The sequence below is a fragment of the Macrotis lagotis genome, chromosome 6 (genome assembly GCF_037893015.1).
Source record: "Macrotis lagotis isolate mMagLag1 chromosome 6, bilby.v1.9.chrom.fasta, whole genome shotgun sequence".
Classification (NCBI taxonomy): Eukaryota; Metazoa; Chordata; class Mammalia; order Peramelemorphia; family Peramelidae; genus Macrotis; species Macrotis lagotis.
The window spans coordinates 169,263,223-169,289,975 of record NC_133663.1 but is presented as its reverse complement, the minus strand read 5'-3'; the positions used below and the strand labels follow the sequence as shown (position 1 = coordinate 169,289,975).

At 34.4% G+C, this 26,753-nt stretch overlaps 1 protein-coding gene across 3 annotated transcripts; it reads right to left on the bottom strand.

Annotated features, from left to right (window-relative positions):
- Positions 1-2,108: 2,108 nt before the first annotated feature.
- Positions 2,109-26,535, bottom strand: LOC141491255 (protein-lysine methyltransferase METTL21E-like). Of its 3 annotated transcripts, XM_074192002.1 has the most exons (6): positions 26,436-26,535; positions 26,137-26,218; positions 25,105-25,179; positions 10,310-10,476; positions 8,859-8,976; positions 2,109-7,066 (listed from the first exon to the last, which is right to left on the bottom strand). In XM_074192002.1, exons 3-6 carry the CDS (start codon positions 25,169-25,171, stop codon positions 6,663-6,665), a joined length of 756 nt encoding a protein of 251 aa, XP_074048103.1. In that variant the 5' UTR covers positions 25,172-25,179; positions 26,137-26,218; positions 26,436-26,535; the 3' UTR covers positions 2,109-6,662. The 3 variants fall into 3 exon arrangements, with proteins under 3 accessions (XP_074048103.1, XP_074048104.1, XP_074048102.1); XM_074192003.1 differs by lacking the exon at positions 26,137-26,218; XM_074192001.1 differs by lacking the exons at positions 26,137-26,218; positions 26,436-26,535 and having other exon boundaries at positions 25,105-25,684.
- Positions 26,536-26,753: the final 218 nt, after the last annotated feature.

The following is a 26,753-nucleotide window of genomic DNA, read 5'->3' as shown; positions in this document are numbered from 1 at the left end:
AACTCTACTGGTGGGAGAACTCAACCTCCTTCTCCCAGAATTAGACAAATCTAATCATAAAATAAACAAGAAGGAAGTTAAGGAGGTAAATAGAATGTTAGAACACTTAGACATGATAAACCTTTGGAGAAAATTGGATGGGGTCAGAAAGGAATATACCTTTTTTTCTGCAGTACATGGAACCTACACAAAAATTGACCATGACAACAGCTAGGTGGTACCCAGCTATCTGGCTTCAGAAAATAATTGCTTAGCTGTGCAATCTTGGACAAGTCACTTAACCCCATTGCCTTAAATAAATAAAAATTAATGCATAAACATTTTTTAAAAAAATTAATCATGTACTAGAGCATAAAAACCTCATATTCAAAAGCAGAAAGGCAGAAATATTGAATGCATCCTTTTCTGATCATGCTACAATAAAAATCACTTGCAATAATGGTTCATGGATAGATAAACATAGATCTAATTAGAAACTAGCTTCATTTTAAAGAATGAGTGCATCAAGCAACAAATTAGAGCAAGAATTAGTGTTTTCATCCAAGACAATGACAATAATGAGACAACATACCAAAACTTATGGGATACAGCTAAAGCAGGCATTAGGGGATATATTATATCTCTAAATGCTTATATGTATAAAATAGAGGAAAAAAGGAAAGCAATGAACTGAGCCTCCAACTAAAAAAAGTTAGAGAAAGAACAAATTTAAAAATCTCTAATTAAATAGCAAGTTAGAAATATGAAAAGTTAAAAGAGAAATTAATAAAATCAAAAGCAAGAAAATTATTGAATTAATAAATAAAACCAAGAGTTGGCTTTATGAAAAAACCAATAAAATATATAAGCCTTTGGTTAATTTTATTAAACAAAAGAAAGAAGAAAACCAATTTACTTGTATCAAAAATGAAAATTGAACTCACCACCAATGAGAAGGAAATTAAGGTAATAATTCAGTATTATTTTGTCCAATTATATGCCAATAAATTTGATGATCAAAGTGAAATATAGAAATATTTACAAAAATATAAATTGCCCAGGTTAAATGAAGAGGAAATTAAATACCTGAAAATTAAATTCTTGGGAATCTACCTGCCAAGGCAGACTCAAAAACTCTATTGAAAATAACCTTAAAACACTTTTCACACAAATAAAAATCAGATCTAAATAACTAGGAAAACATCAACTGCTTATTGATAGCTAAATTAAACTACTTATTTAGTGCCATACCAATTAAACTTCCAAAAAATTATTTTAGTGAGCTAAATTAAATTCATATGGAGAAACAAAAAGTCAAGAATATCAAGAGATTTAATGAAAAAAATGCAAAAGAAGACAGCTTAACCTTACTAGATCTAAAATTATATTATAAAGCATCAGTCATCAAAACTGTCTGGCACTGGGGCAGCTAGGTGGTACAGTGGATAGAGCACTGGTCCTGGAGTCAGGAGTACCTAAGTTCAAATCCCACATCAGACACTTAATAATTACCTTGCTGTGCGACCTTGGGCAAGCCACTTAACCCCATTTGCCTTGAAAAATCCTAAAAAAAAAAAAAACTGTCTGGTACTGGCTAAGAAATAGAGTGGTGGATCAATAGAATAGCTTAGATCAAAAGAGAATGCAGGAAATGATTACAGTAAGCACTGTTTGATAAACCCAAGGAGTTCAGCTTCTGGAATAAGAACTCAGTCTTTGATAAAAAAAAAAAATAAAGACTTCTGGGAAAAGCATAAGATAGTATGGCAAAAACTAGGATTAGACCAACACACCCTATATAAGGTCGAAATGGGTGCAGGATTTAGACATAAAAGACATTATTATAAGCAAATTAGGAGAACAAGTAATAGTTTACTTGTCAGGTCTATGGAAAAGGAAAGAGATAAAGAACATTATAAAAAACAAGTTAGATAATTTTGAATACATTGAATACATTAAATTAAAACACTTTTACAGTAACAAAAGCACTCTAACCAAGATCAAAAGAAATGCAGTAAATAGGGAAACAATTTTTACAACTAGTGTTTTTGACAAAGGATTCATTTATAAAATATAAAGAGAACTAAATCAAACTTGTTAAAAAACAAATAGTCAAAGGATATGTAAAGGCAATTTTCAGATGAGGAAATCAAAGCTATCTAGAGTCATATGAAAAATTGCTCTAAATCATTACTGATTAGAGAAATGCAAAGTAAAGCATCTCTGAGGTATACCCTCACACCTCTCAGATTGGCCAATATGACCAGAAAGGACAATGATCAATGTTGGAGGGGATGTGGGAAATCTGGGACACTGATGCATTGTTGGTGAAACTGTAACTGATACAGCCTTCCTGGAGAGCAATTTGGATTACACCCAAAGGGCAATAAAAACGTGCATACCCTTTGATCCAGCAATATCCCTGCTGTATCTATAGCCTAATGAAATCATGAAAAAGAGTAAAAACCTCACATATACAAAATATTTATAGCATCTTTGTAGTGGCAAAGAAATTAGGGAATGGCTAAACAAATTGTGATATATGATTGTGATGGAACATAATTATTCTATTAGAAATCAGGAGGGATGGGATTTCAGAGAAGCCTGGAAATACTTGCATGAATTGATGCTGAGTGAAATGAGGAGAACCAGAAGAATATTGTACATCCTAACAACATGCGGTATTGATCAACTTTGATGGACTTGCTCACTCCATCGGTGCAATAATCAGGGACAATTTTAGGGGATCCGTGATGGAGAATATCATCTTTATCCATAAAAATAACTGTGGAGTTTAAATGAAGAACAAAGAATCTTCAATTTAAAAAAATATTGTCTTCTGTTTTACATAATTTTGCTATCTCTATTTTCTTTCTTCCTTAAGGATATATTTTTTCTCTCAACACACTCAATGTTGATCTATGCATAATATGTAAACAAATGTAAAGACTATCAGATTGCCCACTATTGCAGGGAGGTGGGAGGGAAGGAACGGAAGAGGAAAATAGTAGAATTCAAAACCTTGCAAAAAAATGATTGGTAGAAACTACTATTGTATTTAATTGGAAAACAAATAAAATATTTATATTAATAAAAAAAATTATAGTTTTATCAGTGAAAAGGAGGAGGTAGAGATACCTTGCAACAATAGCGTACTGCTACGTTAATTGTCCCTGAGAACAAAATTCTTACTTTCAGTTCTATTTGTATTTTGCCCCAAAATGCTTTGCTTTAGTCTAATCTTTAAAGGACAGTACATATTCACACAAAATTTCAAATATAGCTTTATTCAATAGAAGCACTTTAAATGAGTTCAGTTATATAAATCTGGGCATTTGAAACCAGAATTGTACCTTTAACATTGTTCTTGCTGCTGCTGTTGTTCACTCATTTTCAGTCATGTACAGCTCTTCGTGAGCCCATTTGTGGTTTTCCTAGCAAAGATACTGGAGTAGTTAGCCATTTTGTTTTTCTAGCTCGTTTTATAAATAAGGAAAGGAAAGTTAACAGGGCTAAGTGATTTGTCCAGGATCGCAAAGCCTGTAAGAGTCTGAGGACAAATTTGAACTCAGGAAGATGAGTCTTCCTGGCTCAAGATCCAGCACTCTAATCATGTCACCTAGCTGCCTTATATCTTTAATGTAGTCTTTAAAATATCTATTGTAACTGTGATGAGAACCTAACATATACCAACTCTCAATATTGCAAGCACTTTAAATCTGATTTCTAGTTTTATTAGCATGAGACTTATGAAATGTCCTTATTTATCCTGCAATACAAAGACTTACTTGACTACTCCAATAGATTACCAGAAAGTTTCATCTAATAGAGGAAACAACTATAATATGCATTTCCCCTTCCCTAGTTGATGTGGCAAAAACACTATAATCAAATATTTTTCTCTAAAGAACAGTATATCAGGACAGCTAAGTGGTTCAGCAGATAGAGCACTGGTCCTGGAGTCAAGAGGTCCTGAGTTCAAATCCAACTTCAGACACTTGATAATTACCTAGCTGTGTAACCTTGGGCAAGTCACTTAATCCCATTGCCTTAGAAAAAACAATAGTGTACCTATCATTATTAATATAATCATTTTATAAAATATGTCTATTATAAAGTCATATTTATTTCAGACTATTCCATTGAAGTACAAACTTTCAGTTTTCATTTTAGTAAAACCACTGAGTACTTGGAAGGTATATTCTTCTTACCCAAAAATCCATGTACTGTTGAAAATGATTATATATATTATCCTTTAACTGGAAAGTTAAACTAGAAGCTTAACTAAAAGTCCTTAAGTAAGATGTCTCAGATGAGACAAACTGTCTTTAACTTCTTGACACAAGAATAATGCCTAGAAGAACTGGCCTCATGTGCGAATCCATCTAAGGATCTATGTGACTCTTTATTTCAGATAATAATCTATACCATTTGAAAAGTTTGATATTTCAGTTAAGGTTTTAACATCTGATTGCTCATGATATTACACAGTCTGCTTTATGTTCATAAGGTTCATTTAGAGAAGCATCCCCCTCCCTAACTGATAAATAGTCAAAGAATAAGAACAAGCAATTTCCAGTTGAAGAAACCAAAGCTATATGTAGGCATATGAAAAACTACTCTAAATCATTTTGATTAGAGAAATACAAATTAAAACAACTCCAAGATGTCCCTCATACATATCAGATTGGATAATGACAAAAAAGTAAAATGATAAATGTTGGAGAGAATATGGGAAAATTAGAACATGAATACATTGTTGGTAGAGTTATGAACTCAACCAACCAATCTGAATGGCAATTTGGAACTATGCCCAAGAGGCAACTATGCCTGAAAGGCAACCAAACTGTGTATGCCTTTTGATCCAGCAATACCATTACTAGGTCTGTATCCCAAATAAATCATAAAAAGGAGGGGGGAGGACATACATTCTTTTTATGATAGCTCCAGCTCTTTTGTGGTGGAAAAATATTGGATATTTAGGGGATGCCCATCAACTGGGAAATGGCTGAACAAGTCATATTACAGGAATATAATGGAATGCTATTATACAATAAAAAATGATGAGCAGGCAGATTTCTGAAAAACCTGGAAAAACTTGTATGAACTGTTGCAAGAAGAACCAAAGAAATATTGTACACAGTAATACTAACATTGTGTGATGATCAACTATGAATGCCTTAGCTCTTCTCAGTAACGCAATGATCCATAGCAATTAATTATAAAGGACTCAGGATGGAAGATGTTATACACATCCAAATAAAGAACTCTAAATGCAGTTCAAAGCAAAATTTTTTACTTTATTTTTTTCATATTTTTCCTTTTAGTCTGTTTTTTTCTTTCACAATTGTGACTAATATGGAAATATACTTTACACAATTGTGCATCTATAACCCATATCAAATTGCTTACCATTTTAGGAAAAGGGGAGAGAAGGAAGGGAGGGAGAAAATTTTTAAACTCAATATCTTGAAAATAAATGCTAAAGTTGTCTTTATATAAATTGAGGAAAAAATAAAATACGATTAGAGAAGCAGTCAATAAACATTCAAGCAAGTGTTGTTTTTTTTTTAATGTGTCAGGCACTGTGACAGTGGGAGATATCAAGAAAGACCCCTCCCTTCAAATAGCTTCTGCTCTCAAAGAGCTTCCATTGTAATGAAGCATACCACATCTAAGTAATTAGATGCATACAACACATCTACAAAGTAGATGAAGGTAATTCTAAAAGGGAGGCTATAGTAGTTGAGGGGGACTGGAAAGACCTCCTGAAGAAGATAAACTTTGAATTGTGTCCTTAAGGAAGCCAGGGAATCTGGAAGGAGCTGTGTCCTTCTGGAAACCAGTAATCATCTGTATAGATTTGGTTTTTGAATTGAAATCACAAAGGGAGATAGTAGAGCAGAGGGACTTAAACCTTTTTTCCCATAGTATTGGACCCCTTTGTCAGTCTAGAACTACTTCTCAGAATAATGTTTTTAAATGAAGGAAACAAAATATATAGGATTATGAAGGAAACCAATTACATTAAAAAGTTATCAAAATGTTTTTAAATAATTTCATGGTCCCTAGATTAAGACCCTTTGTTATATAGAAAAAGAAGAAGGAGCCTCAGGACAGAGTGTGGGGCTTGACATGGGTGAAGAAATAGCAAAGGAGAGCAAGAAGGAGCAAATATGAAGTCAGCCAGAAGAAAGCAAGAGAGCAGTATCGGGGGCAGTTAGGTGGTTCAGTGGATAGACCACCTACCCTGGAGTCAGGAGGACCTGAGTTCAAATCCTACCTCATACACTTAATAATTGCCTAGCTGTGTGACCTTGGGAAAGTCACTTAACCCCATTGCCTTAAATAATAAATGTTTAAAAAGAGAGAGCAGTATCAAAAAAATCTAAAGAAGAAAATACCCAGGAGAAAGTGATCAATTTTAGCAAATGCTGCAGAAAATTTAGGGGTCAGGATTGAGAAAAGATCATTAGATTTTGCAATTAAGAGATCACTAGAAACTTTGCAAAGAGCAATTTCAGTTAAATGATGAGGTCAGAAGCCAAATTGCAGAGTGTTTAGAAGCAAATGAAAGGAGATTAAATAGAGGTACAGATTATAGGCCAATGAAAAATAGCCTTTGTTTCCTTTCTCCACCTGGGTGTATGTTGGCAGTATTTTCAGATCCTTATCTGGGAGTATCATACTCTCCTACCATTTTTCTTCATAGCTTTATACAATTTGATATCCAAACTAGGGAAATTAGAAACTTCTTCCAGGTCAAATAATTCCTGAAACCTATCCACAAATTTATTTTCCTTATCTAACCTAAATTTCATGACCCAGAGGATAATGGTAGTGTCTTTACACAAGTGGTCAAAGGTGATAAGGAGCTCATTTAGGAAGGGGTGGGCATATACAACATCTGTGGCTAGGATATAATCAAAATGGTTTGAAGACCTAGGGAAGTTCTTCTCTAAGGCTATCCCCCAAGACAACTCCTTCACCTGAGGCTGATACTTGCATTTCATTTTGGTGTTTCGGGAAATATTATACTGAAGGTTTCCAAGTAAATTGGGCAGATCTGTGGCAATCACTCGAGCACCTATAACACAAAGGAACAATGGTGAAAATCACCCCTTCAGAATAGGATAAAATAGTAAAAAAAATCATACCCACAAACATCCAGAGAGACTATACTGATCCAATAGCTATTCTTACCCAAGGATCCAAGTACTCCAACAATACAGAGAAATAAAAATCCATTCACCAAATGAATGCCATTTGACAATTCAAAATATTCAACTTCCATAGTACTCAAAGACAGACTAAAAGATAAATATTATTTAGTAAGGTGAGAAGGATATCTCTGTATAACATACTTCTCAGTATGATAAACATGTCATGATACCATTAATATAGTTGGCATGGTTCTCTTCAAACATGAAGGACCACTATTATTATTATTATTATCAAATATCTAAGCTCTTTCCCCATGTGCCTACTATAGCCTGAAAGAAAGTGTCCTATCAGTGAATGGTATTAAAAATATGTGGCAGTTCCTCTTCTATGGAAAGGAGGGTAGAAGACGGGAGGAGTAGCAACCAGAAATCACTACAGTGATTCTTTGCCAGTTACTCATCTAAGCAAAGACTACCAAACCTCACCAAAATGAGTTCAGCTAGCATATTTAAAGGATCCCTCTCTCATTTTTCACTACCACTTGTCCATTCAAAAGAATGAACATTGACTCTACTAAATCTATCTCAAAAGTTAGCAATTTATGGACATGAATCAAAATTAGGCAACTAGATGGAAGAGTGGATAGAATGCTAGACTTGAGGTCAGGAAGACTTGAGTTCAACTGCTTCCACTTACTAGTTTCATAACTCTGGACAAATTGATTTTTTTTCCTCAGTTACAGTTTCCTCATCTGCAGAATAGATATTAAAATAGCAACTACTTTACAAAATTGTGTGGATTAAAAGAGATAATATATGTAACGTACTTTGCAAACCTTAATGGAGTATATAAATATTAGCTATTATAATTATTTCTAATAATGCCAGAAAGAGACAGCTTTTTTCAAAGAATTGATCATGATTTTAAGAATTTCATTTAGCTAGTAAGAATGGTAAAAATTGCTAGAACCTGGGGTACTCTCAAGGTTTTTATATTACCAGATGTATATATTTCTAAAGATCACCAAAATTAAGATAAACCAATACCCATGCCTAAAAGAATAAGACTAACCTAAGACAACAAAAATAGTTGTTTTAAGAGAAAAAAATAAGTGTTTCTTCAGCACATGCAGTTAGAATTAAAAAAAACAGAGAAAGAAAGAAAGAAATCAACAAAACAGGGTACTAGTGAAAATGAACAAAAGAAACAATTTCAGGTCAGATACCTAGAAATAAAAGCACATTATGAGAAGGCAAACTCCATTCTCAATCATTCTGCATGGCTGTTGAAACAGGTGTTCCTTCAGAAAGAAGGAATTCAGTCCCCAAAGGAAAGGTATAGCTGTGTGGAAGACATGAGTTGGCTACCAAATCATACCATGCTAGAATCATTAACAGGCATAAAGTTATGCCTGCCCCTAATTCCTTTTCCATTCTTCTACTTGTCAGACTTTTTCGGGGATGCTGCCCACTCACTGTTGTTTTATGATTTCTGTGACAGCACTAAGATGGCATATAACTGTGCCTTCACAAAACATTCTGAAGGAGTCATTAATACTTAACATCTAAGTTGGTAGACCTTCCTGATGAAGCCTATTAAAAGTGTTTGAAAAGCTAAAAATATCTGCACAATATATTTCACCAGATGGTGATGGCCACTGATGTCATTTTTCATTAAAGTCCCTCACCCCAGCCAATCAAAAGTACCCAACTTACCAAGTAAACTTGCCACTATTGAGACTAGTCCTGTCCCAGCCCCAATTTCAATTACATTTTTGTCAGCCAGATTATACTGCTTTGAATTTGTTTCCAAAAAGTGACAGAGAACAAGAGCCTGTGAGGGAGTGAAAAAAAAAAAAGAAATATTGTGCTAGCAAAACATAACTGAAAATGAAATTTCTCCTTTTATTGACCTAGAAAATATACTTTGCATGGACTCTCTAACTGAGCAAATATGCCACACTTCAGACGAATAACAACAGAAAAAAATATTCTAATAAAAACAACGAAACACCTTAAGGAAAACTATGAATAAAACCATGGAATATTCTAAAAGTCTAAAATTTAGTCATTAGGTCCAATCAGGTATTAAAGAGAGAGGAGTGAATAACTTTAACAAGGGCTCTTGAGATGAGAACAAGGAATTTTCAGAGTGAAGCAGATTAATGAATACCCTCAAAATCATTTCCTTGAAGGTATGATGCCTTTTTAGAAGACTATTAGTGTCAAGGCCAGGAATGATTTTATTTTTAATTATTTGCCATGAATCTAGCTAATTTTGTATAAAAAGAGGAAATTTCATTTTCTGCAAAACACCTGGCATAATGAAAAACTAAATATCTAAACAGTGTTTTCTGTCAGATCTTCAAGCCAAAGTCAATAATCTTGAAAAATCAGAAATGGGACCGATAAAAGCAATTTTCCAGTAGTATTTATCCTTTAGTGCTCTTTCTGTTACAAGATGAAGCAGGGAATCATGATACCTACTATCTTTGTTCTACTACATAAAAAAAATCTTTTTTTACTGAATACAGATTGAAAAATACTATTTTTCATCTTTCATGGAGTTTATTTTGTGTTTTCCTTCACAACATGACTAATATGGAAATGTGTTTTGCATGATTGCATATGTTTAACCTATATCAATTTGCTTACCATCTTCGGGAGAGGAGACAGGAGGGAAAAAAAGGGAGAGAATTTAGAACTCCCAAATTTTTTTAAAAAACAAATGTTAACTTGATGGACTTGCTCATTCCTTCAGTGCAACAACCAGGGACAATTTTGGGCTATCTGCAATGGAGAATACCATCTGTATCCAGAGAAAGTTGTGGAGTTTGAACAAAGACCAGACTATTACTTTCAATTTAGGGGAAAAAAAGTTATCTTAGTATGTAATTTTGCTATCTCTTATACTTTATTTTTCTTACTTAAGGATATGATTTCTCTCATCACATTCAACTGAGATTAATGTATACCATGGAAACAATGTAAAGACTAACAGACTACCTTCTGTGGGGGGGTGGGGGAAGGAATCAAGAATGGGGGGAAATTTTAAAACTCAAAATAAATAAAATCTTTCTAAAAATGTTAAAAATTGTTTTTATATGCAATTGGGAAAAATGAACTATTACATTCATAAAAAAGAATTTAAATATTGAAAATAATACCGATGGCCAGACAACAGCACCATAGCAATCAGTGGCTTCTGTAATTCTTATTTCATGTCCAGCAAAATGAAAACCTTCCCAGGAAGTGCTTGTTATCAGAGATGGAAAAAAACATCTTGCCATGATCTCTGAGACTACCTCTTTATTTTCCTTTTCTCCATTTTTCCCTGGAAGTAAAAATGACAAGAGAGAAAAGGAGTTTTATCAAACTAGTATGTTAAATATAACTTCATTTTTTGCTCCATAAAAAAGGAAATATATCTATAATTTTATAGACTGATTAGGAATCAAGTGGGAAATTGGAAAGTACAGAGAGATATTAAATATAATCTTATCTAAAATTACCTCCTTGACTTTTCTCTTAAGTGCAAAAAATATTGACCCCAAACTTGAAACTATGCAACAATATGTATTATGAAAAAGAATCATGCAAGTCACAGTCATTCTGATGACAAAATTGTCCATCATTAGTGAAGTATTGTCAATCCATAACAAAAATTAATCACCTACAACTTTCCTAACACTTAATCAAAATATGCTAGTAGTAGAATGAATTGAAATAGTACTCAGTGAGAATTAAATCTATTCACCTGGAATAAATTGTCATCCTCCCTAAGTAAGTACATGAAACCATGCTATGGAGTATCATGCTAAATTCATTCAGTTATGTTAAATCTGCTCCCCTTATGGATGTGGCTGAGTAATTTCTTCTAGTTTCTCACCTTACTTTGAAAAATCACCCTGGCATGAATGTTAGATGCAATGATTAACAATTCAGTTTTGATTGGATTATTTTTCTTAAGTGATGACTAATGATGAATAGAGACTGAATTTGTACATGTATTATGAATACTTCTTTAATCTTCTATTGTAGGTGGCACAATGAGTCATAAAATCATATAAATAAATAGACATTAAGTTGGCAGAGTAGTTAGCTCTCTATAGGATATATTTTGAGAGACATGAAAAGGAAGCCCTAAACAGAAAATATCTCCCAATCATAATCACAATTGTTGAGTAGATAACATTTGGGGCAGCTAGGTGGCACAATAACTAGAACCTGGAGACAGATATTGAAACTAGTCTCAGACACTTACTGGATGTGTGACTCTGAGCAAATCATTTTACCCTATTTGTCTCAATTTCCTCATCTGCAAAATAAATTAGAGAAAGAAATGGCAAATCACTCCAGGACCCTTTAACAAGAAAACCCAAATAGGGTCTCAAAGAGTCAGATATGATTGAAATGATTGAACAACAAACGATAACATTTGTGTTTAGTGTCATGATCCTCTCATTCTCTTTGAGACCATCCACTTTCCCATATATTCAATAATAAAGAGACTTATGAAATAATTAAGCGGTAGAAGGAACCTTTAAGGTGATCTAGCATAGCCTGTATATTTTAGACCCCAGAGCAATCTAAGGTCCAATGAGTTTAAGTAATTTGGTCAACATCATGTAGGTGGCAGACACAGGATTTGACCCAGATCCTCTGACTTTAAATCTATAACTCTTTCCAAATCTGGTTTGATAACTTAGCAAAAAGTCAACAATGCAGTTGAAAAAAGGGTGAGGATGCATATCCCTGTTCTATAGCAACTAGATATCCAACTTCATGGATGGAGTGCTGGGTCTGGAGTCAGGAATATCTGAGCTCAAATGTGGCCCCAGATATTTACTAAATGTATGATCCTGAGCAAGTCATTTTACCCTGCATGCCTCAGTTTCCTTATTAATAAAATGAATTGGAAAAGGAAATGACAAACTACTCTAGTATCTCTGCCAAGAAAACCCCATATGGGGTAATGAAGATTTGGACACTACTGAAATGACTGAGCAACAACAACCATATATTTATATGGATACCTTTAATAAAAGGCAACATTGATTGTGTCTTGTGATTTGTAGAGACAAAGTATATTAGAGGTTGAGAAGGACATAAATATAAAAATATTCAATGGGCAGTTGGACATGTGAGATAGAAGCTAGCAAAGAAATGATACTGATTCTGAAGAGATAGACCATTGATTTAGGGTTGATTTTGATTTAGACAATCTTCTAGCCCAGGTAGTCTTACTCTTGGATCCATGAAGCACTGAGGAATCTATGGATAGATTGGGTGGGGAGTGGGAGAGGGTCAGTGAATTAGATGGGGAAAAGAAATACATCATCATCATTTTCACTAATCTCTGACTAAACTTTAGCATTTCCTTCAATTATTTAAAAACATCATTCTGAAAAGGAATCTATAGGGTTCACCAGACTAGCAACAGAATCTATGTCACCCCCCCCAAAAAAAAGATTAAGTAACCCTTTTTTAGTCTAATCTTTTTATTTTACAGATTAGGAAATTGAGGCCCAGAGAGATTCAGTGATTTCACATAAGATCAGATAGACAGTAAATAGCAGAACCAGGAGTGGGATATATCTTCTATTCTGTATTTCTTTGCAGGACACCATTGCTGTTGTTCAGTTATGTCCAAATCTTTGTAATTCCATTTGAGTTTTTCTGGCAGAGATATTGATGTGGTTTGCCATTTCCTTCTCCAACTCATTTTATAAATGAGGAAACTGAATCACTTGCCCAGAGTAGCACAGTTAGTAAGAACCTGGATGAATTTGAATTCAGGAAGATGAATCTTCCTGACTCTAGTACTGATGCTCTAGCAACTGTTACCTAGCAGCATAAAATAGAAATGATCAAGTCTTGTGACCAGCAAATTGATGGTTTGTTTTCTACATATCTCTCCAACATAAAGACATAGATACAAACAAAATAGTGTGCATGCAGAAAGAGTTTCTGTGCTTAAAAGAAAATGGACTGGAACCCTAACTAGACTAGCCAGCTTGCCCAATTTCCTTTGAACAGGAATGCTAGCCAGATTCCCACAGCTCCTGTTCAAGGAAGCTAAGTATCCCAGCCCCTAGGAGTTATGTGCCTTAATTCAAAGAGAAGCCAAAGAATGAGGTGAGAAGCCAGAGATGAATGAATGAATGGGATTGCAAGACTGGAAAACCCAAGTTCAAGTGAGAAAAAAACTAGCAGAAAGAAGAGAAAAACTAATTTTAGACAGATAAAGCAACAGAGATGTTCAAAAAGACAGAAGGAACAATAAGTAAAAATTCAATGAACCTGAATTGAAATATCATGCTATAAAGAAAACTTTAACCCATAAAAGAGTTCCATGAACCTCTCTTAATAAAAAACTCTGAAATGACATGAAAGGAAGAAAAAACTTTAAAAGAAGACAAGAAATATAATTAGATTATGTATCAGAGTTCAGTGCAGAATCTTTTTTAAAAATAGAGTACAGAATTTAGAAGACAAGGACAGAATCAAATAGAATTTTTTAGTGAGAATGGATTTTACTATCAACTCTAAGACATATTCAAAAGTAACTCCCATCATAAAATATCCAACGAGTAATGATCCAACTTTAGACTTGAAGATTTCCAATAGTTGAAGGGAATCTCACCAACCCCTAAAGCAGTCCATTCCACCTTTTGAACAGTTCTAATAGGAAGTTTTCTTGTTTTCCTCAATGTCATCTCAATTTGCCTACTTGATGCTTCTGCCCCTTGCTCCTAGTTTTACTTTCTAGAGCCAAAGAGAATAATTCTAATCCCTCCTCTATATAATTTGCCTTCAAATACTTGAAGTCATTAGAGTAAGACAAATGTCTAATACTATATGTCACATATTGGATATGCAACCTGAATGTTAAAAATCATACCATTTTTAAAATTCAGAAGAAAACATTATCAGGAACTCTAGAAATAGCTAAAAGAAAAATCCTAATCAAACAAAGAATGGAAGTAATTACAAAAAATTAGGAAAAAAATTTTGTTTTCCTGAAATTGAAAAACTTTTGCAGGTAGGGTAAGAAAAGAAAGCATTAACAGCATCAATTTGCATCAAATACTTTAATTTAAAGTCTGAAATCTAAGATATGTTCAAGTAATAAAGGGAGATGATTAAGCAAATCTTAAAATGAAAAATACAAATTATTAATAATAAAGATTGCTCCAAATCATAAAAAATTAGAGAAATGCACACTAAAGCCACTTCAAAATTTCATCTCACATCTAGCAAATTGGCAAAGATTATAAAAAGATAGAAATATTCAAAGTTTGAAGAGCCAAATAAAGACTATAAAATTTGATACATTATTGGTGGGGTTATGAATTGGCTCAATTATAGAAATCATTATAGAAATAAATTTGGAGTTATGCTAAGAAAGTAATTAAAATGTCTATACCCTTTAGTGCAGAGATGTTACTGCTAGCGGCAAGATCCAATATGCAAGATCCTTCTTTTCAAAAGTGAGATGTTCTGGACATTAAATAGTGAATATCTGTAAGACTTGATTGATCTATGGATTAATTTTACAAATTTTTTTACATTTTTTTGTCATAAAGGCTTTTTACACAGGGACAGTGGAGCACCATATTTGGAAATGAAGATTGTGTTAAAACAAAAGATGTCAATTAAAAAGGCTACTATGCCATTTACACTTTGGCTTCCACCTTCAATCTGAAACACAAGCTCCCACCTTGGGAACTTTCAGCTTCTGACTAGTGTATATTCACTATATTCAAGACCCAGACCCACCACACAATACTTCCAGTCATCTCTGCCTCTTTCAAGCACCCACCTTCCAACTTTAGTTCTGAGAGCAACAATCCAATCAATATTACCATTCTAGAATGAGCATGTCAATCAATTACCCTGTTTCTTCCAAATGTCATTCACTTTGATTTTTTCTTAAAAAAAAAACTCCTTGATCATGTTGTCTTCTTTTATTTGTTTTTGGGTTTGTTTTTTTTTTTTTTTAGATTTTTCAAGGCAATGGGGTTAAGTGGCTTGCCCAAGGCCATACGGCTAGGTAATTATTGAGTGTCTGAGGCTGGATTTGAACTCAGGGACTCCTGACTCCAAGGCCAGTGCTCTATCCACTGAGCCACCTAACTGCTCCATTGTCTTCTTTTAGAATGAACTCCTTGAGGTTAGAGATATCTAACCTCATTTTGCTTCCTAGTATTTGTATCCCCATGAAGAATTACAATACTTTGTGTATGGTAAACAAAATGCTCACTTCATTCATTCATAGATTGATGACCTTGAAGTCTGCAATATACATATACACATATATATAAAAAATTTTGACTTCTTGACCCTGATCAAGTCATTCAACTTCTCAGTATTCTAGAAAATTCTTTGAGACAATAAGTTGCAGGTACAGAAAAGAACCAATACGAAGTACTTTCACCATTCATGAGTGGTGGACAGAACACCAGCCCTGGAATCAGGAGGACCTGAATTTAAATCTGGATTCAGACACTTGTCATTTACTAACTGTGTGACCTTGGACAAGTCACTTAACCCTGAATGGTCTCACATCCAGGGTTCATCTCCAGTTGTCCTGATTCAAATCTGGCCCCTGGATCCAGAAAGTGAGGTAACTTAGCACTGACCCCTCATTCTAGCTCTCTTCTCATACTTGTCATGGCATCACCTCCCTGATGCTATGGTCTTCTTTGAGAATGAAGGACAAACATCATCATCTGAGTAACTTAACTTCCATTCTCCATAGACTTGTGTGTCATTCCAAGACTTGCAACCACACAATGTCCCCAGGAGAACACTGTTATTAAAATTTTAGTTGGACTTCTTGTTTCAAAGAGAAATAGAAGATAGGGGAAGATGGGCAGCTGTTGCTGGAGTGACCTTTCCCAAGGCCAGAACCACAGCATCCACTTCTTGCCAAGCTAGTTAATTGTCCAACCTCTTATAAATACAGTACTGCTGCAAAAGCCAAGAGAGTGAACAATTTCCCATGGAAACCCATCATCATCCCAGACTATAAAACCTCTACCCAAAGAAGATGATTCCATAGCAAAATGATATGCTTAAGCAACAGCCAAATCTTCCATTAAATTTCTCTACATTTCCCCCCTGTACAATTGGCTGTATCCACATTCAGGAAGCAAGTCTGGCAGACATCAGATAACATCTCTGATGTGCCTTATTTGACCTTTCCCTTTCATTTTACCATATTCACTTGTCTTTGCTAAGATTTTTTTCTGGCTCCTTCTGCTGTTCCATTTCTTTAGGGAAAAAGAGAGAACTTTAATTGCTTCCTTGACCTTTATCTGAACTTGTCCTCAGGGGGCCTTTGTACACTCCTTCTAGATAGTAGCAGTGTTTTGACATGTCACCTAAGGTTTCAGGGACTAATAGAAGTTAGAGCACACTAAATCCCAAGTGAAGCACTAGGTTCTGAGTCTTTGATATAAAAAGTTTGCCGATGAGCATTTGCCAAGGTAACCTCATCTCTGCCACTGCACTATCCTATAAGGGCTGGCTGGACAAAAACAGTGTGGCTATCCTGATGTTTGCAGAGATAATGACAAAAATCTTTCCTGTTTTTCACCTAAAAACCTCTTTTAATAAATATAATTATTTCTTTCCAAGCATGACCATATAATGCTCCTTTGCATCTATATGTGGGGACATATTTCCATAATAATACAACATATTAATAAGTTAATTAATAATAGTCACATAATTTAGGATCAATGTATTTGTATTTCACAAAAAAGATGCAGGATATATACCCATCAGTGGGTCAAATTTGCTTATCATATAGAGTGATTCAAAATAACTTTTATAACCATGAGGGACAAGTTATGTTTTATATGGAAAACATTATAATACTTAGAATTCATAAGCTATAGGCAGGTTGAATAAAACTTAATTGACAATGGTTCATATTCATGTTCCTTTTTGCATTTAAATGCTATCATGAATACTATAGACATCCCATAAGAAGTCAACCTTGTAAAAATAATTAGCCTATTAACAGCATGAGACCAAAGTGGATTGGTCTTTAGTTCTTTACTACAATGTGTCTTGGAATTACTTATGGGATTAGAAAATGACAAAGCTCTTTTCTCTATTCTGAATAAAGTTTTAAGCCTTTATTTTCTTTTATTCTGTCACACTGAGATTTTAAGGTTCCTTTGCTTTTATTTCTTATAAGGGCAGTATTTTGGTTCATATTCTTTGGTTCTGATTGAAGTCAAAAACAGACAATTCTAGGGACTGGAAATTTCTAAAAATTCAGAATTAAAAAAATAATCTTCAAATGGGAAGTTGAACTTTATCCTCCCAAAGCAGCATGAAAAGCATATACCCTGAAGTTTGCATATTCTCTGGCATGACAAATGACATTTTCATGAATTAGTTTTTCCTCTGCTTTCAATTCAGATACAAATATTTTCTTTTATATTAAATGAATGGGATTCTACTCTAATTTTTTGGAAGGAAAAAAAATTCTTTTCTACCTAGACTCTCCTTTTGTTACCTGCTGTTAGGCCTCTGGAAATAAGTAAACTGGGATTGCAAATTCAGCTTCCACACTGAATCTGTTACCTCAGCTGTGTAACAGTGCCTTTTCTATCATCCTGATTTCTGGCATCTAAGCAAAAGATGTTGCTGCAAATCTGAAATATCATGTTATCATCTCAAAAAATAAATCAATCTCTAACATGGGTGTTCTGGAAAGAGCAGATAAGAAGGTAAAATTTAACCAGGATCACTCACTGCATGGATTTCTTTGGTTAATACATTTTAATTATTTGTGATAGCACATTTTATTAATGTAATGAAGTCTTAGAAACCTGAGACTTTATGCTAGCTCTCTGCTATTAAATCTTTTCCAAGATGTGAGGAAAGACTACCAGGTGCTCCTGTTTTCCTGCAAATTAGAGAGGGTTTGTACAAGAAGTGAAAATTAGCAGGTTTTATCATATTATGAAGATGATTTTCTTGAGTGGAAAATTGAAGACTATTCTATACAGAACTTAGTTCCTTTGCTTGGTTTCAACAAGTTTTCATGTATGGGGGCCCTTTCTATTGTCTACAATAGTATGCCAACAAAAACACAGACTTACAGAAGCTTCAGTTCACAAAAATGCCTTAGTGCTCAATTCTCTGTCTGATATACATTAAAGCATGTCTTGAAAGACCATCATAAGTGAATTCAAGTTTCCATTTGGAGACTCTCGAGGAAATCTGAGTCTGTGCAAAATTCAAAGTGAAATCCCTCTAAGTGATGAAAGAAGCTGTCATTCATTGGGGACATCTATTTAAGGATTAATGTCAAAAGTCTCTTGCAAATAACTGGAGATAAAAAAAGTCAGTATTTAACATCACAGGCCAACCTGAAAGATAAAGCTCTGAATTTCTTAGCAATGTCAAAGTCTCAGGTCCTTCTTTCTCAAACAGTTCCTGAAATTATTTCACAAATATTGTCTGTCTTTAGTTCTGTTCAGCTTCATGAACAGTAGCTGCTATTCTAATTTAACAGAGACTAAAGCACTGTCCTTCTAGACCTACCAATTGACTCTTTTACAAGCTTATGAAAGATAATGTTACAACTATTATTGGAAGGCCATTATTATCAAAGAAAATAGAAAGGGATTATTGTGACTAATAATGGAAATATGTTAAATGTAGTTATATATGTATAATCTATAATAGATTTCTCACTGTCGAGGGGAGAGGCATGTGGAAAGGAAGGAAGATAAATTTGGAACTCAAAATCTTATCAGAAAATGAATATTGAAAATCTTTGCATGGAGTTGAAAACAATAAATTAATAACCTTATAGTTTTGAAAAGGTAAGATGTAATTTAGTTTTGTCTAACTCTTTGCAACCTCATGTGGAGTTTTCTTTAGAAAGATACTGGAATGGTTGTCCATTCCCTCCTCCAATTCATTTTACAAAAAAAAAAAAAAGAAAAGGAAATTGAGGCAAAGTTAAGTGATTTGCCAAGGTCTAACAGTCAGTGCCTGAAGCCAATTTGAATTCATCAAGATGAGTCGTCCTGACTCATACCTGGTCCTCTATCCACCTCACCACCCAGCTGCCCAAAAAAGAAATACAGATTTAAAATTTGAGTATCAACTAAATTAGTTAATTTTTTTTCAAATAACATGCAATAAAAGAACTTTTAATTCCCTTTGCTACAATTTACCTTACATTGTGTCTTGGAATACCACCTTGGAACAAGCTATTAAAGTAAATATCTCCCTCCAAAAAGGAAGATCTGTAACTTTTCAATATATTTTAAATGTTCTTTTTACATGAATAGATTTTATTGGTAAGTATGTGCACTGTAGTGACTTGGAGCACAGAATTTATCTTAGCATACCTTAAATGCGAGATATTCCTCCCACATAAATTCAGTTTTGTTTTTTTTTCTTTGCATCACCAGTACTTTAGCACAGTGATTTCACATTAGGGAAGGTGAGGAGGAGGGAGTCTGAGGGAAGACAGAAGAAAAAGGAAGATGGAACAAGGGAGACCTGTGAGTTTATTAGTGAAGGGAAAGACTAGTGAGGAAACTCCCCCTACCAGTGCAGATCAGAAAATGCTCTTTATATTATAATCTTGGAAGGCTACTTTAAATATTAAGAGATTAAGTGACTTGCCCAGGAACAAACAGTCAGTATTATAGAAGGCAGGCCTTGAACCAAGGTCTTCTTTACTCCAAGGCCATCTCTCTATCTTATTGGTCAGGGTTTTCTCTGAGAATTAGTAAGAGCTTAATGAATGCTTGTTGCTGAGGGCACCATAAGCTATTCAAAAATGTTTACAAATCAACACAAACTTGAGATTCTTGAAACCTCGCCAAAAAAAGTCTTTTTACAGTTTATTCCTTTTCATGTAATGACCCTGATAGAAAAAAAAACCTTATTCTGCATCTTGTCAGTAAATTAGCTAAAATTATTCAAAGGTATGGAAACATTGAAACTCACCACATTATCCATAATGAGTATATAAACTCAGTCATGATCTAAGATAGTGAACATCGGTGGCTTCATCAAAACTCTATCAGATATGTTGTATAGAGGTCATTGAATGTTGGCAAGAATGTAGAAGGTGTGAGAGACTTGAAGAGGTCAAATGAGGATTAATGCAGCAAGTTAACATGCATAGACAGCAATCTATCAAAATGGTGCCAGAAAATGAGAGCTCAGAAAATGCATAGTACAATTAGTTTTGTTTGACTATGTATAGTGGTTATAGAGATTTTGATGTTTTGGGGTGTAAAGGAATTAAAATAAAGTTTTAATTGAAAAAAATTAATAAAGTCTCCAGCACAGGGTCCATCTTTGATGTGTGTTCAAATAGCAATAATTTGTAAAGTCTCATGGCTCATGGATGGCTTTAAGTGAGAATGAAACATGAGTCCTGGTGGCACATAGTGCTAAGGAGATTGCTGATCCCTTTCCAAGAATAAGATATTGAGAATAACAGAGCTAGGGCAGGAAAAGTCAACATGTTTTAGTACTTTAAAGTACTTCATGTTCCTCTCAGTAGAAACCTTTCCAAACTAACTTCACTTGGCTGCCCTCTAACTGAAATTATGTTGGTTGTCAATTGATTGGAGGATGGCTAAATGGAATACTATTTCTATATAAGAACTTATGAAGAAGAAAGTTTCAGAAAAATCTGGGAAGCTTTGTATGAACTGATGCAAAGTGAAATGAGCTGAAACAGGAAAACAATTTACAGATTAACATCAACATAGTAAACACAAATAACTTTGAAAAATTTTAAAAGGCTAATCTTTCTTTTTCAGTAGTTGGGGAGGAAGGAAAGAATAAAGTTTTGTTCATTAAAAAATAAAATTATTTTTTAAAAATTCAAACTCTCTTGCTATGATACTTGTATACTTATTTTATAACTATACTTCATATATATGAGTAATTTTTAAAAACTCTTTATTCATATTGTTTCATACTTCCTTTGTAAGTTTCCAAAGTGCTGTTCTCATTAACTGCCATTAATAACTAAGAAAATGATGTTCACAATTTAATGATATTTATAATATCCTCAGAAATTTGAGATAACCCAAACTAGTTCAATGGGAGATTTCCTGAAATTTTTGGAAATTTCCAATAGGGCATCTTCAAATAACCCAGGCAGGTTAACACTGAACATTTTTAATCAGCTGTCCTGAGCAGAGAAGACCTCCTGACCAAGGTAGATGCACCAGTTGTGAAGATAGTCCAAAGAAAGGAAAAAAAGAACAGTTTCAGTTCCTAGAAGTATTCCATGCAACATATATAGAGAAAAATAGCTCATTCAAACTAATTATTCCTATTAATGACATAGAGAAATGGTTTCTATGATAACTGTACACTCCTGTCAATCACAGGACTATGATCAATATTTGTTGTGATTGTCCTTTTAGTCTCAAGATGTCAGTGATTGTGTGGGTATAACAAAATTATGTGTTTCCATGCAATCACAGTTGAGATCTTCACCAAATTTGGGATCAATTCCAAATACATAGCACTGGGAACACAATTCAAAATTAAAATTCTCCCTGCTTCTGGAAGGCAAATCAAAAGATCACAAAAGCCCAGAGAAAAGGAACTCGGGACATCTAGTCCACCTTCATCATTTTACAAATAAGGAAACTGAGGCCAAGGAAGGTTGATTGATTTGCTCAATGTCACACACGTAATAAATATCTGAAGTAGAATATGCCATCTCTGAATCCAGTGTCAATTCTATTTTCCAGTATGCTTACATATTGCTTACTTAACTATAAATCAGTCTAAAAGTGAGGCCAACATTCATAAGTATAAAGTGATTGGGGATAAGGTGGGGTAATGGGGTTTGGACATCTGATTTGACTCATGTAGAGAATTCTCAGTATATTTGTACAATTGCTCTTCAACTCAGAAGTTTATAGTTGGTTGCACTGGAGTCCAGCCTCAGATTTTTACTAGCTGTGTGATCCTGAGCAAGTCATTTAACTTCTATTTGCTTCAGTTTCTTCATTCTGTAAAATAGGAATAATAGTAGCACCTTCCCACAAAAAATTATTATGAGGATCAAATGAGATAATAAATATAAAAATGTTTATCATAGAGCCTAGTAAACAGTAAGCTCTTTTTAAATGGTAGTTGTTATTATTTGTCCGTGGTCCCAAAGTCTCTCCTCTATCAAATATATTTACTATATTATATGCATTCATTATATAATGCACATAATATGATATATAAATACATTTTTGAAGTTATAAATGTGATAGTTCTACTACTACTACTACTACTACTACTACTACTACTACTACTACTACTACTACTACTACTACTACTACTACTTCACATTCACATTCACATTCACAAAGATAGGTTCAGTCCCCAGGGAATATCAAAATCCTAAAACTCCAGCTCATGGGTTCCACCAGGATGAGCTTGTCTTTAATAGTCAGCCAGTAGATACAATTAGAACAAAGAAAATATGATTACCAAGATAGCATGGTAAAATGCTATAAAATATCCTGCTCCCCCAAAAACCTAGAATCTAGGTGCTAGAGCATGCTCTACCACAAATACATACAGAATCCACCATGAGCATGGGCAATCTTAACATGACCAATTCGAAACTCCCCTCCCCAATGCAGCTAGGGAAACTTTTTCTCATTTTATTCAGTGATAATAGGATGCTGGCTCGCTTTCACACTTAGTTTCATATATTAACATTACATTACTTCTACTATTTGTCCCTTGCTTTCTAAGATTCAACTGAACTGAGGAGGAAAGACCCTATAATATGTGTATCTTTTTACCAAATAAGTACTTATTTTTCAGGCTGACATTTTAACATATATGTATTTTTACATTAAAAAGTTAATTATACAACAATTTAGTCTCAATCTTATTAAAACTTAAATTGCTCTTATAATGTATAATATGACTATATTGTTTAGCCAATCTTGAAAGACTTGATTGCTTAAGATAACAAGATATTCAAAAGTCATACACATATATCAGTTTATAGTTTCAATATCGTTAGTGCTTTGGAAATGGACATCAAGTAGGCATTAAATCTAAAAATAATTGTAGTAATGCTAGTTATAATTATATATATACATATATATATACATATATATATGCTAAAAGACCCTTAACATTCTGCCTTCTAACTCAACTGAGACTTCTCTGTCCAAAGTTACTAATTATCTCTTGATTTTAAAATTATACTCTTTTCTCAGTCTCATCTTTCTGGACCTCTCTGTTGCTTTTGACACTGATCATTTTCTTTTTTTTTTTTTTAGTTTTGCTTTTTTTTGCAACGCAAATGGGGTTAAGTGGCTTGCCCAAGGCCACACAGCTAGGTAATTATTAAGTGTCTGAGGCCGGATTTGAACTCAGGTACTCCTGACTCCAGGGCCGGTGCTCTATCCACTGTGTCACCTAGCTGCCCCTCACTGATCATTTTCTACCAGATTCTCTCTCTTAACTGGGTTTTCATGATAGTACTCTTTCTTGATTCTTCTCCTAATGATTTGGATGTTTCTTATTGAGATTCTTTGCTGTATCATATTTCCTAAGGATATTCACTAAGGCTCTGCCCCTGGGCCCTCTTTTCTTATCTCTCTGTACTCTCTCTTGGAGACCTCATCCTTCATCTCTCAAGGGCTTACTTATCTCTAAAGAAGATGACTCATAGACAAATATATCCAGCCCTAGTTTCTTCCCATTCCCCCATCCCCAAGCTCCAGTCTTCTATCATCAGTTGCTTAGTGGCTGCTTGGAACTGGATGTCTTGGAGACTTCTTGAACTCATATGCAAAAGAGAACTCATTATCTTTCCTTCAAAGCCCAGCTCTCTTCCACATTTTCCTAATTTCTGTCAAAGACACCATAGTACTTTTAGACTTCCAGGTTTGGAACTCTGTTATAGTCACACTATCTCTCTGTTCCTTACACACAACACTCCAATTTTTGTTGCCATGACTTTGCACTGGTCTTCTCCCATACTTTCAAAGCACTCCCATCTCATTCTTCCTTCAAGACATAGCTCAAGCACTATCTTCTCTGTACTTCCCTGATCCCCCTGAGAAATTATTTCCTCCCTATCTCATTTTTATTTATATTTATTATCTTTATATCTAAGATGAATACTTTTAATTAAGTAATTAAATAAGTATATACACATTTATATATACTTGTGTTTATATGTGTTTCATATGAATGCTTCTGTTTACATGCTTATAGATGCACTTGTCCTACCAGCTTGAGAAGAGGCCTTGTCTCAATCTTTGTATTTGGGTCTCCAAAACCTAGCATAATGCATTCCCAGTGCTCAGCTCAGACATTACTTAATAAATATTTATTCAGCATTATATAAAGGCAATTTGGTGGTTCAATGGCTAGACCACTGGGCCTGGGGTCAGGAAGACCTAACTTCAAATCTGGCCTCAGACACTTTCTAGCTATGTGACTCTAGGTAAGTAAGTCTACTTAACTTCTGTTGGCCTTATTTTCTCAGCTGTAAAATAGGGATGATAATAATGCCTATCTCTCAGTGCTGTTTTAATGATGAAATGAGACAATATTTGTAAAGCACTTGGCACAAAGTAGATTCTACATAAATGCTTATTTCCTTATACCACCCATCTCCTTCCCACCCCCCAGCCCAGCCAAGGGTGACTGACAATGGCTGATATTTAATAAGTGCTTGTTCTTTGTCATCAACAAAATTAGTAAATATTCTAAAGATAAAATTTGAATTCTTCCAATTACTATTTTTTTAGCATTGATCAAGAAATATAATGAAATAGAGTTGTAAAAGATTTTGTTTTTCTTACCTTCTCAATGGGTGGAGGAGGAAAAAATAAAAGGGAGAGAATTTGGAACTGAAAACAAAATAAAACTGAATTTTTGAAAAGAAATAGAATGAAAAAGAAGCATTATTTACCTCCATGAGCTTCTGGTTCCATTATTTCATCACTTAATAAATTATTGTATTGTGATTTCATTTCCATTCTGTAGACTGAATAAAATACCATGCAATGAAATTATTAAAATAGCAAGTCATTGAAAATTAATACTGAACATTTAAGTTTATTCAATTTCCTCTTATTTCTAGTATATTGCAACAAAAAGAGGCTAAATTAAAATTGCAAATTATTATCTGGACAAGATTTTTTTTAATCCAAACAGATTTTTGCCCCATAGAAATGTGGCTTTTAAAAAAAGAGTCAACAAACCTAGACATTTTAGATGTTCTTGGTGGGAAGGTTAACAGACATATCATTCATAACAGACCTCTATAGGGATTTATCATCTTTGTGTTGTCTAGTGAAATAAAAGCCCTATAAACTTAGCAGCAATAAAAAGCCAGTAGAAAGAAGAAAGTTGCTCTCAGATTAGAAAAACCCCAGGATCAGCTTCAACATAAGTTTTCTTTATGGCAGTCAAACGAAACTGTCCTTACCTCTACCTATCCATTACCTTGTTATGTAGCTCAATATCCAAACGTTCTATTTGAATCTACTCTCTCCCCCTCCCCTTATCCTTCTCCCTCCCTCTCCTTCTCTCTGTCTCTCCATCTCTCTCTGTCTCTGTCTCTGTCTGTCTGTCTCTCCCTGTCTTTCTGTTTCTCTCTCTCTCTCTCTCTCCCTCTCCTCCCTCTTCCACTCTGCATCCCCACCTTCATCTCCCTCTCTCTTTCCCCCAATACCAACACACACACACACACACACACACACACACACACACACACACACACACACACACACTCTCTCTCTCTCTCTCTCTCTCTCTCTCTCTCTCTCTCTCTCTCTCTCTCTCTCTCTCTCTCTCTCCTGGCTAAAGACTCCTCAGAACCCAAAAATGTGTTTTTTTTTCTCAAACCTAGAATACAACATGAACACTGAAACTTCAGGACATATTGATTTACTAGTTTCCATCTCAAACTTGGGTCTCTAACAAGTTTGTATTACACTACCTTGCAGTGATATAGCATCACCTTTCACCTGAAGATTTCACACAACTCCAACCACAGAGCCACCTTCCTATTCACAGCATCCCTGTAAGTTAATTTGGAGACAGGAATTATCTCCCCTATATTTCATAGACAAGGAAACAAGAGTGGTTAAATTACAGACATATCTAGAGTTACACAGTTAATCAGTGGCAGAACTAGGACTCCTAGTTCCCTGTTTTCAGTAAACAAAGTGGTCTCCATTTACTGTAAATTTGCATTAAGCCTACTGCTTATTGATCTGGTGGTGAGTCTAAACATACCCAAATGTTTCAGTCATGTTTTCCTGAAGGCATACAGGATCATCCACAGTTTCTTCTTCTTCTCTTTTTTTTTCCTGATGAGACCACTGATTACCCCTGAGAGAGCAGCACTAAAATGAGCTAGTACTGTAAAAAGTTGGCAAGGAGACCTCAGAGAAGGGATTAAGGATAATGACAGCTGCAGCTGGGGTGCCTCTGGCTGTAAAGCACTGAAGGCCTGGAATATCTAGGAGCAAGGAAGCTAGGGAGGAACCACAGGACATTACATAAGGAATGATTAATTCAGAATAATAGCATGTCTTAATTTAATTCTCCAAA

What these genes read in the sequence shown, in the direction of transcription:
- LOC141491255 (XM_074192001.1), bottom strand. Translation starts at nt 25,195, where the DNA reads ATGGTATTTTATTCAGTCTACAGAATGGAAATGAAATCACAATACAAT. An exon ending in GTGCTGTTGTCTGGCCATCG is followed by an intron (nt 8,977 to 10,309) that starts GTATTATTTTCA and finishes ACTCCCTCACAG; the next exon opens with GCTCTTGTTCTCTGTCACTT. An exon ending in AATAGTGGCAAGTTTACTTG is followed by an intron (nt 7,067 to 8,858) that starts GTAAGTTGGGTA and finishes TTTGTGTTATAG; the next exon opens with GTGCTCGAGTGATTGCCACA.